Source organism: Schistocerca piceifrons, chromosome 1, assembly GCF_021461385.2.
Source record: "Schistocerca piceifrons isolate TAMUIC-IGC-003096 chromosome 1, iqSchPice1.1, whole genome shotgun sequence".
In the NCBI taxonomy this organism is placed as follows: domain Eukaryota; kingdom Metazoa; phylum Arthropoda; class Insecta; order Orthoptera; family Acrididae; genus Schistocerca; species Schistocerca piceifrons.
The window spans coordinates 567,147,202-567,166,480 of record NC_060138.1 but is presented as its reverse complement, the minus strand read 5'-3'; the positions used below and the strand labels follow the sequence as shown (position 1 = coordinate 567,166,480).

Genomic DNA, 19,279 nt, shown 5'->3' with positions numbered 1-19,279 from the left:
ATTGAGAAATGCCGTATTACCAATCCTGCAGTCCAATAGTTACCTATTCGTCGCCACATCAGTGATAGAAGTAAATGTGCTGAGAAGACTTCAACAATTCCTTCAGTAAATGACTGATGGTGAAATAGCGTCCTGAAAAGTGTAGCTCAATTAGATGAACTACATTTTTAGTCGACATAGTCTACACGAGAAGTTACACAGGAATGCAGAAATCCAGATGTAATAAACTCACTACCACAAAGAACCTATCCTTGCTGGATTGATGGTAGAGGTTGGGCTCTCTTTCTACAGAGAAAACTGAAGGAAATATTTCGCTTGGCAGTGGCAAAAATAAGAGTTTAACGGAGTAGGAAGATTGTCAACTGTGGGACAGCAGCAGGTAAGAAGTGTATAAGTGCGGATGCCTCGGAACTGTTGGATACATTAAAATTTTACATTAGTAGGTAATAAGGGGACAGAAGATCCTGTATTTGAGGAGGAAAACAGCAAAGAAAGGAAGATTAGGGTTTAAAGCCCCGTAAGAACAAAACCTGCCCCCACAACCGAGGATGCTTATGGACGCCCGTGGGGCTTCGCTCGGCTCCCAGGTACATAGTTCAAGTGCTAGTGGTGGAGTCAAGTTCTTGATCATCAGATTTCGCGTCAGTGTCCGGGATAACACAATACACCGGACTGCAAGGATGGAGCACGCCTCATTACAAACGTTCTGGTAACACTGTCACGTCACCTTGTAAAATACGTGCATTGCCAAAAATCCATTTTTAAAATAAGCGGTTTTTTGCCTTGTCACAATGGCCATCCTCAGGATTTCATTGTATACCCTGAGGGAGGCCACTGCAACACAACCGAAAAGTCGGCTGCGTCAGTATTTTCGAATTTGATAACGAACCAGTACCACTAGTGGCGACGGTACCAGGTTAAGAGTAAAATTTCTGAGAAGGTGCGATGGAACATTGCTTTAACCGCCAATGGCCACTGAGTGCGGCGTCTTTACATTCGGGTTGAGACAATAAGCATGTGAAACTGTGAGTCGGGATAGACTTGGCATAATTTGCCAGCGTTGCAGTAATGCACGGAGCAAGCAAGGTGATGTCTCCATCATCAGGATGCCTGTTGTGTTGCCGAGTACATGAAGAGGAGCGACGCATTAGCACAACTACTACGCTGCTATCTGGTACAAATACCTGTTGATTTTGCAGCAGGTGTATTCGGGGTCCAGCAGTTACACCAGGACGCAGGGGCTCTGCCAGACGAGGATACAAGGAGCCACCAGGACCCAAGGTCTATGCCATGAGAGGAGAGGAATGGAGCCACCGACCGCAGTTAAGGGTTCGAGTCCCGACCGGGATCCCAGTTTACTGCACTAAGTCTATGCACAGGACTTGGTGCTACTGCGCAGCGGGTCTGCCGGTCCACTCCAGCAGCAGCTGGACTCCTTCTAGGAGGCAGCGGGTCCACAACGAGCACAGCAGCCGCCTTCTGACAACGCACTGGACCTGTCACTTACTGCTAGCCTTGGCCACCTACCTGGACACAGGCATTCACTGAAGAGGGGGTTCCTCTGGAACATTACGGTACGTACGACTGACGTTTATGCTGTGGTTCACGCAACGAAGCCGTTGGCCAGTTGCCGACCGCAGATACCAGCAATGCACGACACCAATACAGGTAGCAGAAAGCTGGATGGACGTTAGTCACTGGCTGTCTGACTTTGGGTCCACTCCCGCGTGGACAAGTGTCTCTGCACTACTCCACAGAACCAATTTTTCTTTCTGGGCGTCATCAGTCTGCCATCCATTAGCACCTCTTCGTCACTCAGTCTCCTGACAGTAGGTCCTCCCCCAGTGGCAGCTTCATACATCAAAAGAAGTTTTGCCTCACCCTGGTTCCCAGAACTCCTGAAGACAGACTTTTACTTGAATATTTTATCACAAATACAGTCCCTTTGACTGTTCAGAGATGTCACTAAACCCGATGCATGAGCAGCGCCTGTTAGGCAGGGGGGTCCGGCAGCCGATCAATTCCAGTCATTCCACCAGAAAGGAGGTACACGACTCGTGTTGTCTGTTGTTCAACCATGCCTAGACGGTGAATACCGTGGTTCGAAGCGTACGCATTGTTACATTGTGCCAGGAAGGGCTGTCAACAAGGGAAGTGTCCAGGGGTTTCGGAGTGAACCAAAGCGATGTTCTTCGGATATGGAGGAGATACAGAGAGACAGGAACTGTCGATGACACGCCTCGCTCAGGTCGCCCAAGGGCTACTACTACATTAGCTGAAAGCTGCCTACGGATTATGGCTCGGAGGGACCCTGACAGCAAAGCCAACGTGTTGACTAATGCTTTTCGTGCAGCCACAGGAGTTCGTGTTACGACTCACTGTGTGCAATAGGCTGCATGAGGTGCAGCTTCACTTCCGACGTTCAAGGCGAGGTCCATCTGTGCAACCACGACACCATGCAGCGCGGTACAGATGGGCCCAACAACATGCCGAATGGTCCGCTCAGGATTGGCATCACGTTCTCTTCACAGATGAGTGTCGCGTATGCCTTCAACCAGACAATCGTCGAAGACGTCTTTGGAGGCAACCCGATCAGGCTGAACGCCTTAGACACACTGTCCAGCTAGGACAGCAAGGTGGAAGTTCACTACTGTTTTTGAGTGGTATTATGTGGGGCCGATGTAGGCCGCTGGTGGTCATGGAAGGCGCCACAAAGACTGTACGATACGTGAATGTCATCCTCCGACCGATAGTGCAATCATATCGGCAGCATACTGGCGAGGCATTCGCCTTCATGGACGATAACTCGCGCCCCCATCGTGCACATCTTGTGAATGACTTCCTTCAGGATAATGACTGTTCTCCAGACATGAACCCTATCGAACATGTCTGGGGTAGATTGATAAGGGCTGTTTATGAACGACGTGACCCACTAACCACTCTGGAGGATCTACGCCAAATCGCCGTTGAGGTGTGGGACAATCTTGACCAACATTGCCTTGATGAACTTGTGGATAACATGCCACGACGAATATAGGCATGCATCAATGGAAGAGGACGTGCTGCTGGGTATTAGAGGTAGCGGTGTGTACAGCAATCTGGACTACCACCTCCGAAGGTCTCGCTGTATGGTGGTACAACATGCAATGTGTGGTTTTCATGAACAGTAGAAGGGCGGAGATGATGTTTATGTTGATCTCTACTCCAATTTTCTGTACAGGTTGAGGAACACTCTGAACCGAGGTGAGACAAAACATTTTTTGGTGTGTGTATATAGCTGGATTGTAATGAGCACCTGGATTACGTTTCACACCTCTCTGCAGTGTATCACAAAGTGAGGGCGTGTGACACTGTTCATGATAATCCATCTGTCGGATGGAGGCATTAACCTTGGGAGTCCCTTTGATGCTGTTCTAAAGGAATAGGTTATGTGCAGGCACCTGTTTACAGCCGCTCCCTTTTGTCATCATAATACACCAGAAATGTGAAACCACGCTGTATACATGTATTACACGGTAGATACACACAAGAAAATAATATCTAAAAGAATAAAGAGGAGCCATCATGCGCTATAGAAGAAAACCCTTCCGATGAGGTGTATGAGCAACCACTTTGGATCTCCCAGCCATCAATACCATACGACAGTCCCTTCAGCAACTCCAAATTTGTTGCGTAGTTGAAATAAATTAGACATTTCCATTTTGGAACCACCTCTGATTTTCGCCAGCCGCTTTCCAGTGTCACTATCATCGTACGACATCAGCCAATCACAAGGTCCGCCCTCATCATCATCGCAAAAATTCAGTTCCCCAGAGATGGTTAAGTGATACAGATATACTCGCGGGCTTACGAAAATTGGCCTCGAATGTGTATGTGCTAGAATTTCTGTTTGACGATTGTGTTTGTACAATTGCGACAGACACAGCTTTCCACACGTTAAAAGGAAGAAAAATCAGAATTTAAAATCACGTCGGTACCGAGATCATTCACTGGGAGCACAAAGTCACACTGCGTAAGGATGGGAAAGGACATAGAGCTTGTTGTTTTCAAAGGAACCATCCCAGCAGTCGCCGAAGTGATTCAGATAAATCGTGGAAACTCAGATCTGGAAGCCAGGACTTTAAGTCAGACCCCACCATACTGATTTCAAGGCTAACCTCTTACCCACTGTAGTGCCTCACTGAGTTTTATTCGTGAGATACTGCTGTTTGCTTGGACCGTTGCTGTGTTTACGCCTAAGTCGCTAACAGTAGTTGCCTATTGTATAGACCTCCAGAATGTCGTCATCTGTGTGTAGAATAAAAGAGCACCAAGTACGATCTCTGACACCAGTGCCTTGACAACTTTGTCATCTAGTTTGGTACTGAGACAATGAGTCAGACAAGGACATAATGTATCTATAAGTGCAGCAAATGAAGAATAATTTACTGAAACATCTTAACAGTATGATATGAACCTTACTAAATTTTGAAAAAGTGCCCATTTCGTTCAAACGAGAAACAAACAGGAAAATTGAAAGAGCAATGACTCAGCCATTCATAGAAAATGTACGAAACTGTAAATGTAGAGCTCAAAAGATAGTAGATTTTTAAGTTTGCCCACGAGTATAAAATGGAGATAACATTAGATATGCAGGGTACTGGAGACAAATGCTGGAGAAGAGCAAATGTGCCTGTCTAAGACGACTGACTCTGGACTGAACCGTAAATTATGAAGACAAATGCACTGTCAGATGGCTCCACTAGTGGACCTTCAAATCTTTTAATGAGTAAAAGACAGATCAATTTTCAGTGACTACGACGACCTGCTATGGGGTGGGAGGTTTGCTGAAGTTACTTCATCCTGCCGGAGTGGCCTCTATGAGGTATACCATGGCCTAATAGCTTCAGCTATCGCAGCTTATTATCCTTCAGCCAGCCACTTCTGCCCCCTCCCCTGTTGAGTAGATTTATGAGTCAACAGTGAAACTACAGCCTGCAAGGGAATGGTGCACTGCATCGTGTCACATTCGTACACAGTGAACAATAGTGGTCCGAGAACTGAACACTATCGAAGGGTAATTTGTTCCCATTCAGAAAATGGTTCATCATGAGAGCTACATGAATTATCTAAAATGTGAAATTGAAACATCAACCCTTTTTCGATCACCGTGGAAATATCTCAGTATATAGTGGTGAAGTGGGGAAGCCAAGAAATGAGTAACTGTGCACAGGGCAGAAATTCAACCTTTTTAATTCCAGAGCAAGAAGCAGCCCGGAATGGAGGACGCCGGCGGCCTGATCGGCCCCAGCCTCGCAGTGCTGCGGCTGATGGGGCTGTGGAGGCCGGCCGCGGCTTCTGGGGGAGCCTGCGGCGGCGCGGCCGCCTCCCTGCCGGGGGCGCTCAGCTGCGTGGCCATCGGCCTGCTCTCCCTCTGCTGCGCCTCCAAGCTCTTCGTAGACACGCCCACCGAGCTGACGGAGCTCACCGTCTGTGCCTACTTGTTCGTCATAATAACCGCTAACTTTGTCAAGGTAAGGCGAAGCAAGCAAGGCACCTGGGATATACGACACTCCCTCATAATTATTGAGATCCTTAAGAAAACATAGCACGTCAAAACTTCAACCTGGTATGCATGATATGTAAGACGGGAGAAATACCTCAGGATTGAAAAGTAATGTATTACTGCGAACTCCGAAACGGGTAGATGGTGACAGGTATGAATGTTACAGTATCCTCATGATTGTCATGTTATTTGCCAATGACCTATGGCTGTTGGGGCGACTCTGGAGACCTTCAGTATCAAATAAATAGCTGAGCACCAAATTACAGAGTGTAAGGTCTCTTATTCAACTGGGACAAAAATGAGAAGATGATCATGAAAAGATAATGGATACCAAAAACACTACGGGCTATTAAAATTGCTACACCTAGAAGAAATGCAGATGATGAACGGGTATTCATTGGACAAATATAGTATACTAGAATTGACATGTGATTACATTTGCACGCAATTTGGGTGCGTAGTTCCTGAGAAATCAGTACCCAGAACAACCACCTCTGGCCATAATAACGGACTTGATACGCCTGGGCATTGAGTTAAACAGAGCTTGGATGGCGTGTACAGGTACAGCTGCCCAAGCAGCTTCAGACACGATACCACAGTTCACGTAGGGTAGTGACTGGCGTATTGTGACGAGCCAGTTGTTTGGCCACCATTGACCAGACGGTTTCAGTTGGTGAGAGATCTGGAGAATGTACTGGCCAGGGCAGCAGTCAAACATTTTCTGTATCCAGAAAGGCCCGTACAGGACCTGCAACAAGCTGTCGTGCATTATCCTGATGAAATATAGGGTTTCACAGGGATCGAATTAAGGGTAGAGCCACGGGTCGTAACACATTTGAAATGTAATGTCCATTGTTCAGAGTGCCGGCAATGCGAACAAGAGGTGACCGAGACGTGTAACCAATGGCACCCCATACCATCACGCCGGGTGATACGCCGGTATGGTGATGACGAATACACGCTTCCAATGTGCGTTCACAGCGATGTCGCAAAAAACGGATGCGACCAACATGATGCTGTAAATAGAACCTGGATTCATTCAAAAATGACTTTTTGCCATTCGTGCACTCAGGTTCGTCGTCGAGTACACCATCGCAGACGCTCCTGTCTGTGATGCAGCATCAAGGATAATCGCAGCCATGGTCTCCGAGCTGATAGTTCAAGCTACTGCAAACGTCGTCGAACTGTTCGTGCAGATGGTTGTTGTCTTGCAAACGTCCCCATCTAGCGGGTCAGGCATCGAGACGTGGCTGCACGATCCGTTACAGCCATGCGGATAAGATGCCTGTCATCTCGACTGCTAGTGATACGAGGCCGTTGGGATCGAGCACGGCGTTCCGTATGACCCTCCTGAAGCCACAGATTCCATATTCTGTTAACAGTCATTGGATCTCGACAAACGCGAGCAGCAATGTCGCGATACGATAAACCGCAATAGCGATAGGCTACAATCCGACCTTTATCAAAGTCGGAAACGTGATGGCACGCATTTCTCCTCCTTACACGAGGCATCACAACAACGTTTCACCAGGCAACGCCGGTCAACTGCTGTTTGTGTACGAGAAATCGGTTGGAAACTTTCCTCTTGTCAGCACGTTGTAGGTGTCACCACCGGCGCCAAACTTGTGTGAATGCTCTGAAAAGCTAATCATTTGCATAACACAGCATCGTCTTCCTCTCGGTTAAATTTCGCGTCTGTAGCACGTCATCTTCGTGGTATAGCAATTTTAATGGCCAGCAGTGTACATTGAAATGGTAGATATGCAGTTACAGATTACTCATAATTTCAAATACCTTGGCAGTGTTGTCTCTGATACTCGTTGTGTAGGCGAAGAAATCACTCACGTAACTGAAGCTGGCCGTAACTTCTGTCAAATAGTTAAAGAAACCTATTATGCTTTCACGTAAGTTTGTGAAACATGGACCATGAGAAATAAAGACATGGGTAGAATCTAGGCAGATGAGATGAGCTTTGTTCGTAGCATGTTCAGAATGACACTGAATTATAGAATCTGTTATCAGGAAATCTGAAAAGAGGCTGAAGTTTATAAAAGATAGTAACCTCGCAGTGACTTAGATGTAATGGAAATACACTCCTGGAAATGGAAAAAAGAACACATTGACACCGGTGTGTCAGACCCACCATACTTGCTCCGGACACTGCGAGAGGGCTGTACAAGCAATGATCACACGCACGGCACAGCGGACACACCAGGAACCGCGGTGTTGGCCGTCGAATGGCGCTAGCTGCGCAGCATTTGTGCACCGCCGCCGTCAGTGTCAGCCAGTTTGCCGTGGCATACGGAGCTCCATCGCAGTCTTTAACACTGGTAGCATGCCGCGACAGCGTGGACGTGAACCGTATGTGCAGTTGACGGACTTTGAGCGAGGGCGTATAGTGGGCATGCGGGAGGCCGGGTGGACGTACCGCCGAATTGCTCAACACGTGGGGCGTGAGGTCTCCACAGTACATCGATGTTGTCGCCAGTGGTCGGCGGAAGGTGCACGTGCCCGTCGACCTGGGACCGGACCGCAGCGACGCACGGATGCACGCCAAGACCGTAGGATCCTACGCAGTGCCGTAGGGGACCGCACCGCCACTTCCCAGCAAATTAGGGACACTGTTGCTCCTGGGGTATTCGCAACCGTCTCCATGAAGCTGGGCTACGGTCCCGCACACCTTTGGGCCGTCTTCCGCTCACGCCCCAACATCGTGCAGCCCGCCTCCAGTGGTGTCGCGACAGGCGTGAATGGAGGGACGAATGGAGACGTGTCGTCTTCAGCGATGAGAGTCGCTTCTGCCTTGGTGCCAATGATGGTCGTATGCGTGTTTGGCGCCGTGCAGGTGAGCGCCACAATCAGGACTGCATACGACCGAGGCACACAGGGCCAACACCCGGCATCATGGTGTGGGGAGCGATCTCCTACACTGGCCGTACACCACTGGTGATCGTCGAGGGGACACTGAATAGTGCACGGTACATCCAAACCGTCATCGAACCCATCGTTCTACCATTGCTAGACCGGCAAGGGAACTTGCTGTTCCAACAGGACAATGCACGTCCGCATGTATCCCGTGCCACCCAACGTGCTCTAGAAGGTGTAAGTCAACTACCCTGGCCAGCAAGATCTCCGGATCTGTCCCCCATTGAGCATGTTTGGGACTGGATGAAGCGTCGTCTCACGCGGTCTGCACGTCCAGCACGAACGCTGGTCCAACTGAGGCGCCAGGTGGAAATGGCATGGCAAGCCGTTCCACAGGACTACATCCAGCATCTCTACGATCGTCTCCATGGGAGAATAGCAGCCTGCATTGCTGCGAAAAGTGGATATACACTGTACTAGTGCCGACATTGTGCATGCTCTGTTGCCTGTGTCTATGTGCCTGTGGTTCTGTCAGTGTGATCATGTGATGTATCTGACCCCAGGAATGTGTCAATAAAGTTTCCCCTTCCTGGGAAAATGAATTCACCGTGTTCTTATTTCAATTTCCAGGAGTGTATGTGGTACTTGGATGCTAACAGGTTGCCAGGATTAACGTATGATTTGAATCTCGAAGACAAAAGACCAACAGGAATACCAAGTGTCCGGTAGAAAGATGTGGTGAAATCTGACGTCAAGCAAGAGGACATAAAGGGGATGGACAAAAATGTACTAACACACAAACATGATACCATGCCTAATACGGAGTAGGAAAACCGTTAGCATTCAAAATAGCTTCTAGTCATCTATGAATCGATAAATACAGCTCCTGTATCGTTTTAAAGAGAGTCTTAAATCATTATTTATGCAAAATAGCTACAGATTGAAGCAAAACTAATTGAGGTGGATAGGGATCATGCACCTTTCTCTCCAATGTAGATCACAAAATCTCAAAAATATTGATAGCTGGTAATTGAGCAGCAGAGGAGAGACGCAACAATTCATCTTCGTGATCACAAAACTAATCATGAACGATGCCTGTTGTGTGAGCAGGGGCCCGGGTTTTCGAACATTGAATCACCATTGGGGAACAAACATCGTACCACAGGATGGACCTAATTAGTCAAAATTGTTACAAAATGCTTGCAATAATACGATCTTACACCGTAACCGAGGGCCCAAATGAACACCACTACATGGCTGCCCAATTCCCCATGGAGGACTGACTGCCAAAATCATCGAAATCTCGCCCTGTTCCACGCTTTGGACGTAAACTCGTCCTGAAGTTGTAAACAGTGTGAAACCAGACATTTGATTTTCTTCTATTGTTTTAGGGTTTCGGCATGACTTTTTCCTATTGCGGACATTCGCATCACTGAACATCGTGTTGTTTTGCTGCTGAGAGAGTTCGAGAGGGTGACATTTAGTTCTGCAGTAACTTTTGCACCTGTCGGCCTTTTATTTTTCGTCACAATCCGATGACTGTTCGTTACGATCGTTCAGCACACACTTCCGTCCGATTTGCGACTTAAGGGATCATGTTATTCCGCTTTCCACATATACGGTATAAATCTTTGGTACGGTACCTCTTTAAAACGTAAACACTTCGGGTAGCTTGGTTACAGAAGCAGCCACCATACGAGCCTTAACAATTTGCCAGCATTCAAATTAATGCAGCCCCGTAAAAATGCACTGATGACTGCACAGAACACTGTTGTCACCACTACCGACACAAGCAAAGTATTCAAGACATTTCACGGATGCCGTTAGTGGTCAGACACTACATCTACATGGATACTATGCAAATCACATGTAAGTGCCTCGCAGATGGTTCATCGATCCATCTTCACAATTCTCTATTATTCCAATCTCGTAAAGCGCACGGAAAGAACGAACACCCATATCTTTCCGTACGAGCTCTAATTTCCCTTATTTCATCTTGGTGATCGTTCCTCCCTATGTAGGTCGGTGTCAACAAAATATCTTCGCATTCGGAGAAGAAAGTTGGTGATTGGAATTTCGTGAGATGATTCCGTCGCAACGAAAAACGCCTTTCTACATACCACAGCGCCATCTTCTGTACTGACTAGTACCTGCATTTATGTTCAGGCATTTCTAGTTGTGTTTCCATTAATTTTGTTCAGCACTTTACATGACACAGCATCGACGAGGTAGGGAAGTTTAAGACGGTATTTGGTGGCGTGGCCTCACCCGCCGACGCATAAAAAAAACACAACGCACGATACCAAGAAGGTGATTACGAAGCAAAATACTGACACGAATTATGTACAGTAGAATGGAAAGAGTGGTAGAAAGGAAGATCCGTTTCGGAATATAGGAACACCCTAGACCATCACTCCAGGTTGTCAGGCCGTTTGGCGGGCAACACTCAGATAGGTATCCCACCACTGTTCGAGGTGTCTTCAGACATGCCTTTGACCTGGAATCTCATTGCCTGGATTACAGTTGTCTCCAGTGATGAGTCCCGGTTCGAAGTGAGCCTTGATGAGCGGGGAAGTCAAGTCTAAAGACGCCTCAGACAGCCATAAGGCTCGACAATCACGAGTGATGGTCTGGAGTGTCATTTATTTTCATAACAGAACCCCTTGGATTATCACACGCGGCACCCTTACACCACAACGGTACGTCAATGATATTCTAAGACCCGTTTTGTTGCCCTTCACGGAAATCCATCCTGGGCTTACATTTCAGCAACATAATGCTTGTCCTCATACAGCGAGAGTTTCTACTGTTTGTTTTCGTGCTTTCCAAACCCCGCCTTGGCCAGAAAAATCGCCGGATCTCTCCCCAATTGACTATGTAACCCACGACTGAGGCAGAATTTGGCACGATATTCCTCAGAAAGACATTCAACATCTCTACCAATCAATGCTAATTCGAATAACTGCTTGCATTAGGGCTGAGGTATACCAACACGTTATTGACTCGCTCAATTTGCGAAATTTCTTCTCTTGAATAGATCATACGACTTTTCTGAAACTGTTATCATTTATTTGTCTGTTCATGTGCGTCACATCTACGGGTTTCCATTCGGTATGGGTAATTCATTCATGACGCACCGTTACTTATCTTGGAGTGTGTTATAGAGAGAGACCAAAGCTTGACTACAGTGTGCAGATTCAAATGTACAGGGCTATTACAAATGATTGAAGCGATTTCATAAATTCACTGTAGCTCCATTCATTGACATATGGTCACGACACACTACAGATACGTAGAAAAACTCATAAAGTTTTGTTCGGCTGAAGCCGCACTTCAGGTTTCTGCACTCGAGAGCGCAGTGAGCCAAAGTGGCGACAGGAGCCGAGAAAGCGTATGTCGTGCTTGAAATGCACTCACATCAGTCAGTCATAACAGTGCAACGACACTTCAGGACGAAGTTCAACAAAGATCCACCAACTGCTAACTCTATTCGGCGATGGTATGCGCAGTTTAAAGCTTCTGGATGCCTCTGTAAGGGGAAATCAACGGGTCAGCCTGCAGTGAGCGAAGAAACGGTAGAACGCGTGCGGGAAAGTTTCACGCGTAGCCCGCGGAAGTCGACGAATAAAGCAAGCAGGGAGCTAAACGTACCACAGCCGACGGTTTGGAAAATCTTACGGAAAAGGCTAAAGCAGAAGCCTTACCGTTTACAATTGCTACAAGCCCTGACACCCGATGACAAAGTCAAACACTTTGAATTTTCGGCGCGGTTGCAACAGCTCATGGAAGAGGATGCGTACAGTGCGAAACTTGTTTTCAGTGATGAAGCAACATTTTTTCTTAATGGTGAAGTGAACAAACACAATGTGCGAATCTGGGCGGTAGAGAATCCTCACGCATTCGTGCAGCAAATTCGCAATTCACCAAAAGTTAACGTGTTTTGTGCAATCTCCCGGTTTAAAGTTTACGGCCCCTTTTTCTTCTGCGAAAAAAACGTTACAGGACACGTGTATCTGGACATGCTGGAAAATTGGCTCATGCCACAACTGGAGACCGACAGCGCCGATTTCATCTTTCAACAGGATGGTGCTCCATCGCACTTCCATCATAATGTTCGGCATTTCTTAAACAGGAGATTGGAAAACCGATGGATCGGTCGTGGTGGAGATCATGATCAGCAATTCATGTCATGGCCACCACGCTCTCCCGACTTAACCCCATGCGATTTCTTTCTGTGGGGTTATGTGAAAGATTCAGTGTTTAAACCTCCTCTACCAAGAAACGTACCAGAACTGCGAGCTCGCATCAACGATGCTTTCGAACTCATTGATGGGGACATGCTGCGCCGAGTGTGGGAGGAACTTGATTATCGGCTTGATGTCTGCCGAATCACTGAAGGGGCACATATCGAACATTTGTGAATGCCTAAAAAAACTTTTTTGAGTTTTTGTATGTGTGTGCAAAGCATTGTGAAAATATCTCAAATAATAAAGTTATTGTAGAGCTGTGAAATCGCTTCAATCATTTATAATAATCCTGTATATAGGCTGCAGAAATTATGTGATGATTAAGAGACTTGCGACACAAACATGGTAGGGCAGAGCAACATGCTTTTTTGAATTTCGCGCCCTGAAGCAATGGTTGCTCCTAAGAGAGAGGGTTGGCACATCCACATATATTCAAAAAATTTGTCTGATGATATTGTAGTTTATGATAGAAACAAAATTCTCCATTAAAGTTCCTTCCTTGGTAAATTTCATACACTGCTCTTCTTTATCGCTTTAATTTCCTAAGTAAATACTCTGTGTTTTATAGTCGCCGTTTTATAGTAGGATTGGACGAATGTAGAGATTCCGTTAACGGTCGAGCCATATGTTTATAATGGTCGCTCAGTCAGCGCCACGCAAACTGCATGCCGTACTCATTGCAATATTGCGTCACAAGGTCGTGTTTGTGGGTGGCACTCGATAGTTTCACGGGTAAACAACATTAGAGAAACTGGCGATGTGACGAAAAAAAAAAAAATTGAGCATCCACGAACAGTAAGGTTCGTAAGTAACATTGACATGATTAGGCTGTTTTGCGACCCTCTCAGCACTCTTGACTGCTGGCGTGCAGTTGCTGTTGGGCTGTCTGCAAGCTCTCTGAGGAGAATCTTTCAGGAAGAACTTAAAATTTCATCCGCACAATGACGTTGTATGACGAGAACTTTATCCACACCATTTTGTTGCTCGAGAAAATGCTTGTGAGGCGCCTCTTGGCGTACCAAACCACACTCTTGTTTTCTTCAGTGATGAGTTTCGCTTCTATCTTTAGGAATCTGTAAGTAAGCATAACATGCGCTATCGGAGCCCAGATAATTCCAGATAATTTCATCAAGGTCCCAAATATTCGCAGTGAGTACCTGTTTGGTGTGCACAATCGCTAGTTGGAATAACTGATCAACCGTTTTTTAAGAAAACGAACGGGCAATTTCGGTAACTTCTAAGCATTACGTCCACATGATGATGTGGATTATGTATGTTTCCAACAGGACGGTGCAATGGCACACATAGCGCGTGTATCGGTGACTGTTTTTCGACTACATTTCCAAGGACGCCTCCTCTCCTTGAGCGGCCGTCCACACTGGCCATCACGGTAGCCTGATTTAGCCTCCTGCGACTATTTTTTTATCGATCCATCTAAAATCAGTTATTTACAACGATCGTCCTAGGACCACGGCTCACGTGAACAACATTCGTCAAGCTGTCGCCACCACACTTGTTGAAATGCTGGAAAGAGTTGAACGAAACTCATATTCGATTAACGCAGTGTATTAAGAATAATGGACGCCATCTGTATGATATCATCCTTAAAACTGTGTAAACATAAAATTTATATGCCGAAACTGGTCAAAGAATAAATACGTATCTGCATTCCTTTTCTAAAATGGCGTTTCTAAATAAGCAAGTTGCTCTGCCCCATCCCATAGACAAGCAGGAACAAACCAGTCTTCGGTCTAAAGATCTCAGGAACAAAAGTGACAATTTCGATAATCTGCTGAGAGTGAAGGAGAAGCAAGGGTTGGTCCAAAAAGATTCGTGCGATTTATTTGCTTTATGAATTTTTCTTCGTCTTCTATTACTATTGTATTATGTTGATTGTTGTACAAATGACGGTATTCGTCAGCTGTTTCACTCCTTTTTAATAGCCAATCATCAAAGTGTGTTTGTGTGTGTGTTTGTGGCCATGAGGTCGGAAAGGCGACTGATCGCACATACTAACCGGCGGAATGGGGCATATCAATTGTATGTGCAAAATATCATTCAAAATACATTTAATACCTCTTTCTGCTACAGGCATGCTGTCTACTTCTTCAGCGAAACACCCTTCACGAGCTAGTGACACTACTGGCAAAAGCCAAAAAGAAAAACGTCATCGATGTACAGCACAACGAAGAAATTCGCAGCAGTTACGGACGGACATCTGTCAGGCTGTACCGATACTTGCAGGTGAGGATGGAACATTAGTGCTGTCTAGTGAACGTTCTGTCATCAAACTGCCTGCGACTGGCAGCGGCATGGTTACACTAAACATGAGAAAGAAATCATCATCTTAGCTGCGCTCGATTTGAAACAAACACACCTTACATCAACTGCCCTTTCACATTTCTCGTCTGGGTACATATTATCCCAGAATTAAGTTACAAGTAGTTCCCACCCCTGGATCTGACCAAGGTGTTCGGGAAGTTTCCGTTGGTTGTAAGGAAAATGCTTTAAGCGGAACAGTACTCCAAAATATTCCTTATTGGGGAGGGCTCTGCCCCGCTACTAGCTTGCCGGGAATTTGAAAGAATCTTACTCCACGGTGACCATTACCTGAGCAGTCCATTTTATAGGCAGAGAATGACAGGCATAAAGCCAGCGGCCTAGCGACAATGGTAACACCATTTCCCGTCAGATAACCGACGTTAACTTGGCTAGCACTTGGGTTGGTGATCCTTCGGGCCTGCTGCGCGCTGTTGGTAAGCGGGATGTACTTAGTCCTTGCGAGGCCGACTGAGCAGCAACTTGAATGAGAAGTAGCGACTCAGGTAACGAAAACTGACAGCGCCCGGGAGAGCGATGTGCTGACCACACGCCCCTACATATCAGCACCCAGTGAGGCTTGTCGGCTGAGGTTGGTTGGTTGTTTTGGGGAAGGAGACCAGACAGCGTGGTCATCGGTCTCATCGGATTAGGGAAGGATGGGGAAGGAAGTCGGCCGTGCCCTTTCAGAGGAACCATCCCGGCGTTTGCCTGGAGTGATTTAGGGAAATCACGGAAAACCTAAATCAGGATGGCCGGACGCGGGATTGAACCGTCGTTCTCCCGAATGCGAGTCGGCTGAGGACGACACAGCAGTCGGTCGGTACGGTTATACCTGCGAGCCCTGTTCGCATGGAGTTCAGTTTTTAAGAACTGTAATAGTCACAAACGTATAAGTACGTGGTATCGCGTAACATTCCGCCAGTGCGGACAGTATTTGCTTCGTCATGCATTACCCGTGATAAAACGCACCGTTTACCAATTGCGGAAAAGATTGATATCGTGTTGATGTATGGCTGTTGTGATCAAAATGCCCAACGGGCGTATGCTATGTATGCTGCTCGGTATCCTGAACGACATCATCCAAGTGTCCGGAACGTTCGCCGGATAGTTAAGTTATTTAAGGAAACAGGAAGTGTTCAGCCACATGTGAAAGTCAACCACGACCTGCAACAAATGATGATGCCCAAGTAGGTTTTTCAGCTGCTGGCGCTGCTAATCCGCACATCAGTAGCAGACAAATTGCGCGAGAATAGGGAATCTCAAAATCGTCGGTGTTTAGAATGCTACATCATCATCGATTGCACCCGTACCATATTTCTATGCACCAGGAATTGCATGGCGACGACTTTGAACGTCGTGTACAGTTCTGCCACTGGGCACAAGGACATTACGGGACGATGACAGATTTTTTGCACGCGTTCTGTTTAGCGACGAAACGTCATTTACCGACAGCGGTAACGTAAACCGACATAATATGCACTATTGAGCAACGGAAAATCCACGATGGCTGCGACACGTGGAACATAAGCGACCTTCGAGGGTTAATGTATGGTGCGGCATTATGGGAGGAAGGATAATTGGCCCCCATTTTATTGATGGCAATCTAAATAGTGCAATGCATGCTGATTTCCCACGTAACGTTCTACCGATGTTACTACAAGATGTTTCACTGCATGACAGAATGGCGATGTACTTACAACATGATGGACGTCCCGCAAACAGCTCGCGTACGGTTGAAGCGGTATTGAATAGCGTATTTCATGACAGGTGGATTGGTCGTCGAAGCACCATACCATGGCCCGCACTTTCACCTGATCTGACGTACCCGGATTTCTTTCTGTGGGAAAAGTTGAAGGATATTTGCTATTGTGATCCACCGACAACGCCTGACAACATGCGTCAGCGCACTGTCAATGCATGTGCGAACATTACGGAAGGCGAACTACTCGCTGTTGAGAGGAATGTCGTTACACGTATTGCTAAATGCGTTGAGGATGACGGACATCATTTTGAGCATTTATTGCATTAATGTGGTATTTACAGGTAATGACGCTGTAACAACATGCGTTCTCAGAAATGATAATTTCACAAAGGTACATGTATCACGTTGAAACAACCAAAACAAAATGTTCAAACGTACCTACGTTCTGTATTTTAATTTAAAAAACCTACCTGTTACCAACTGTTTGTCTAAATTTGTGAGCCATATGTTTGTGACTATTACAGCGCCATCTATCACAAAGCGAAAATAGCGGTCCAACTAAAACATTCATATTTCTTTACGTACTACACGAATATGTAATAAAAAATGGGCGTTCCTGTTTAAAAAAACGCAGTTGATATACCTTTGACCCATGGCGCCGCCATCTAGCGGACCAAACATAGCGCCATCTGGTTTCCCCCTTCGAGCTATACAAGTTTCGTTCTTTGTAGTTTTTTCGTTTGACGCTTATTTGGTTTAAATGACTCTGAGCACTATGGTGCTTAACTTATGAGGTCATCAGTCCCCTAGAACTTAGAACTACCCAAACCCAACTATCCTAAGGACATCACACACATCCATGCCCGAGGCAGGATTCGAAACTGCGACCGTAGCGGTCGCGCGGTTCCAGACTGTAGCACCTAGAACCGCTCGGCCACTGCGGCCGGTTGACGCTTATTTCGTGAGATACTTGGCCCGGTCACGATCAATGGACCAACCTGTATATATAAAGTTCCTGCCAAAATATTTAGAATTTCTCTGAGATGTAAACATTATTTCCACCGATACTTCCACCAGCTGATTTGGTTTACTCCACTGAAGCCAGTATTTGCAGTACTTCATAGTTCACAAAATTCGTGCTATTTCTGGAAGTGTTTGACGGCTAAGCAGATTTTTCACGCTCGGTAGTCAAACGCAGAGCTCGTTTCCTGGTCTAGTGAGAGGTTAGGAGATAGGAATTTCGCCCTCGATTCTTCTCTACTAGACCATGTAAAATTGGGATATCATTGTTGAAATGAGTGCGTGCAGCTATTTTAGTTACGTCTGCTAGTCTTGTTTAAAGCTTACGTCACAATTTCTTTTTAAAAATAACTAATCCTACAAATGCTTAAGATAACAACTCAATGCGAGCAGCCTGGTAAATATCTTGCCACTTTCTGCCAAACTACTTTTAGTTTGCCATTTATTCCCTTCTAGAGTTCTTGTAAGGGGTTTCTCCCTAAATATGAGTAACTACTCAAGCCACGTGTTTGTCAGTCTTTCAAAACACAGTGAAATGTAAAACGTTAAACAATGAAGCATCATTCCGATACTTATCAACCTTCTTGATGATGTAGTGTGTATCAAATGCGTCTATTTAAAGCAAATTTGATTTGCATCCTCATGTGACTAGCGTGAAGTCTTAATAGACATCATCATTAAGATGTAAAAACATGCGTACAAAATTTCGTTTACGTCGCACCACTGCTTCTTACCTTGGGATTTTTTTACGCCAGTGTATTCTGGGAGAGGGTTTCAATTTCCGACATTTGCCTTACAACCGAAGGAAAACCCCCGAAGAACTTTTTCAGGGTCGGAGGTTGGGAGCTACTTTGATTTAATCCTGGAACAATATATTTTAGACAAAATAACTCTAGAGCTTAGTGTATATGGAAGTGTGTAGTCTGCCAGCACGCAGATTAAAGTCAATGACTTGTTCGAGATATGCAACGTTCCTCTCTCGCTGTTAATTACAGGCGATGTAATGGACAGTGACTGTTTTGAACTGGGCCTCAATGAACCGACTATTTATACATAAGGCGATGTTATGTCGAACTATCAATGTGTGTGACGAGTGGCACTGGAATCCATACGTTCAATGCAGTCCTGTTTCGTTGTCTGTATTACAGTTTAAATGAAGTGTAATGTTTGTCATATCAAAGCAGAAATTAGGCATCTATAATACATCATATGATCACTGAATAAAACAAATAACTAAATTATGATGAAAGAACAGTATTTCATAGACTCTAACAAGATTGTGTCTAAAACAGTAACTAGGCATCTGTTTTCTTACAAAAACCTTTTCAAAAACGAGTCTACAATCGTTATACTATACAACAGACGTAATTACTTTGTGTTGCAAATATTCAAATACATTTCACAAAAGACGTTGTTTCTGAATATGGTCACTGTTATCACGCACGTTTCGTGTTAGGGTTATCGTATATTATCAGACAATACTGCATACCTGACTTTTCATAACACATTAGGTGTGACATACACTGAAGAGCGAAACAAACTGGTACATCTCCCTAATATCGTGTAGAGCCCCCGCGA

The 19,279-nt window shown here is 45.8% G+C and overlaps 1 protein-coding gene across 1 annotated transcript in view; it reads left to right on the top strand.

The window, feature by feature from the left end:
• Window positions 1-548: 548 nt before the first annotated feature.
• LOC124750818 overlaps window positions 549-19,279 on the top strand; it is a 128,050-nt gene continuing 109,319 nt past the window's right edge. The window contains exons 1-2 of the mRNA XM_047248985.1: window positions 549-587; window positions 5,241-5,513. Of these exons, the coding sequence (XP_047104941.1) occupies window positions 549-587; window positions 5,241-5,513 (312 nt within the window). The remainder of the gene's footprint in view (window positions 588-5,240; window positions 5,514-19,279) is intronic.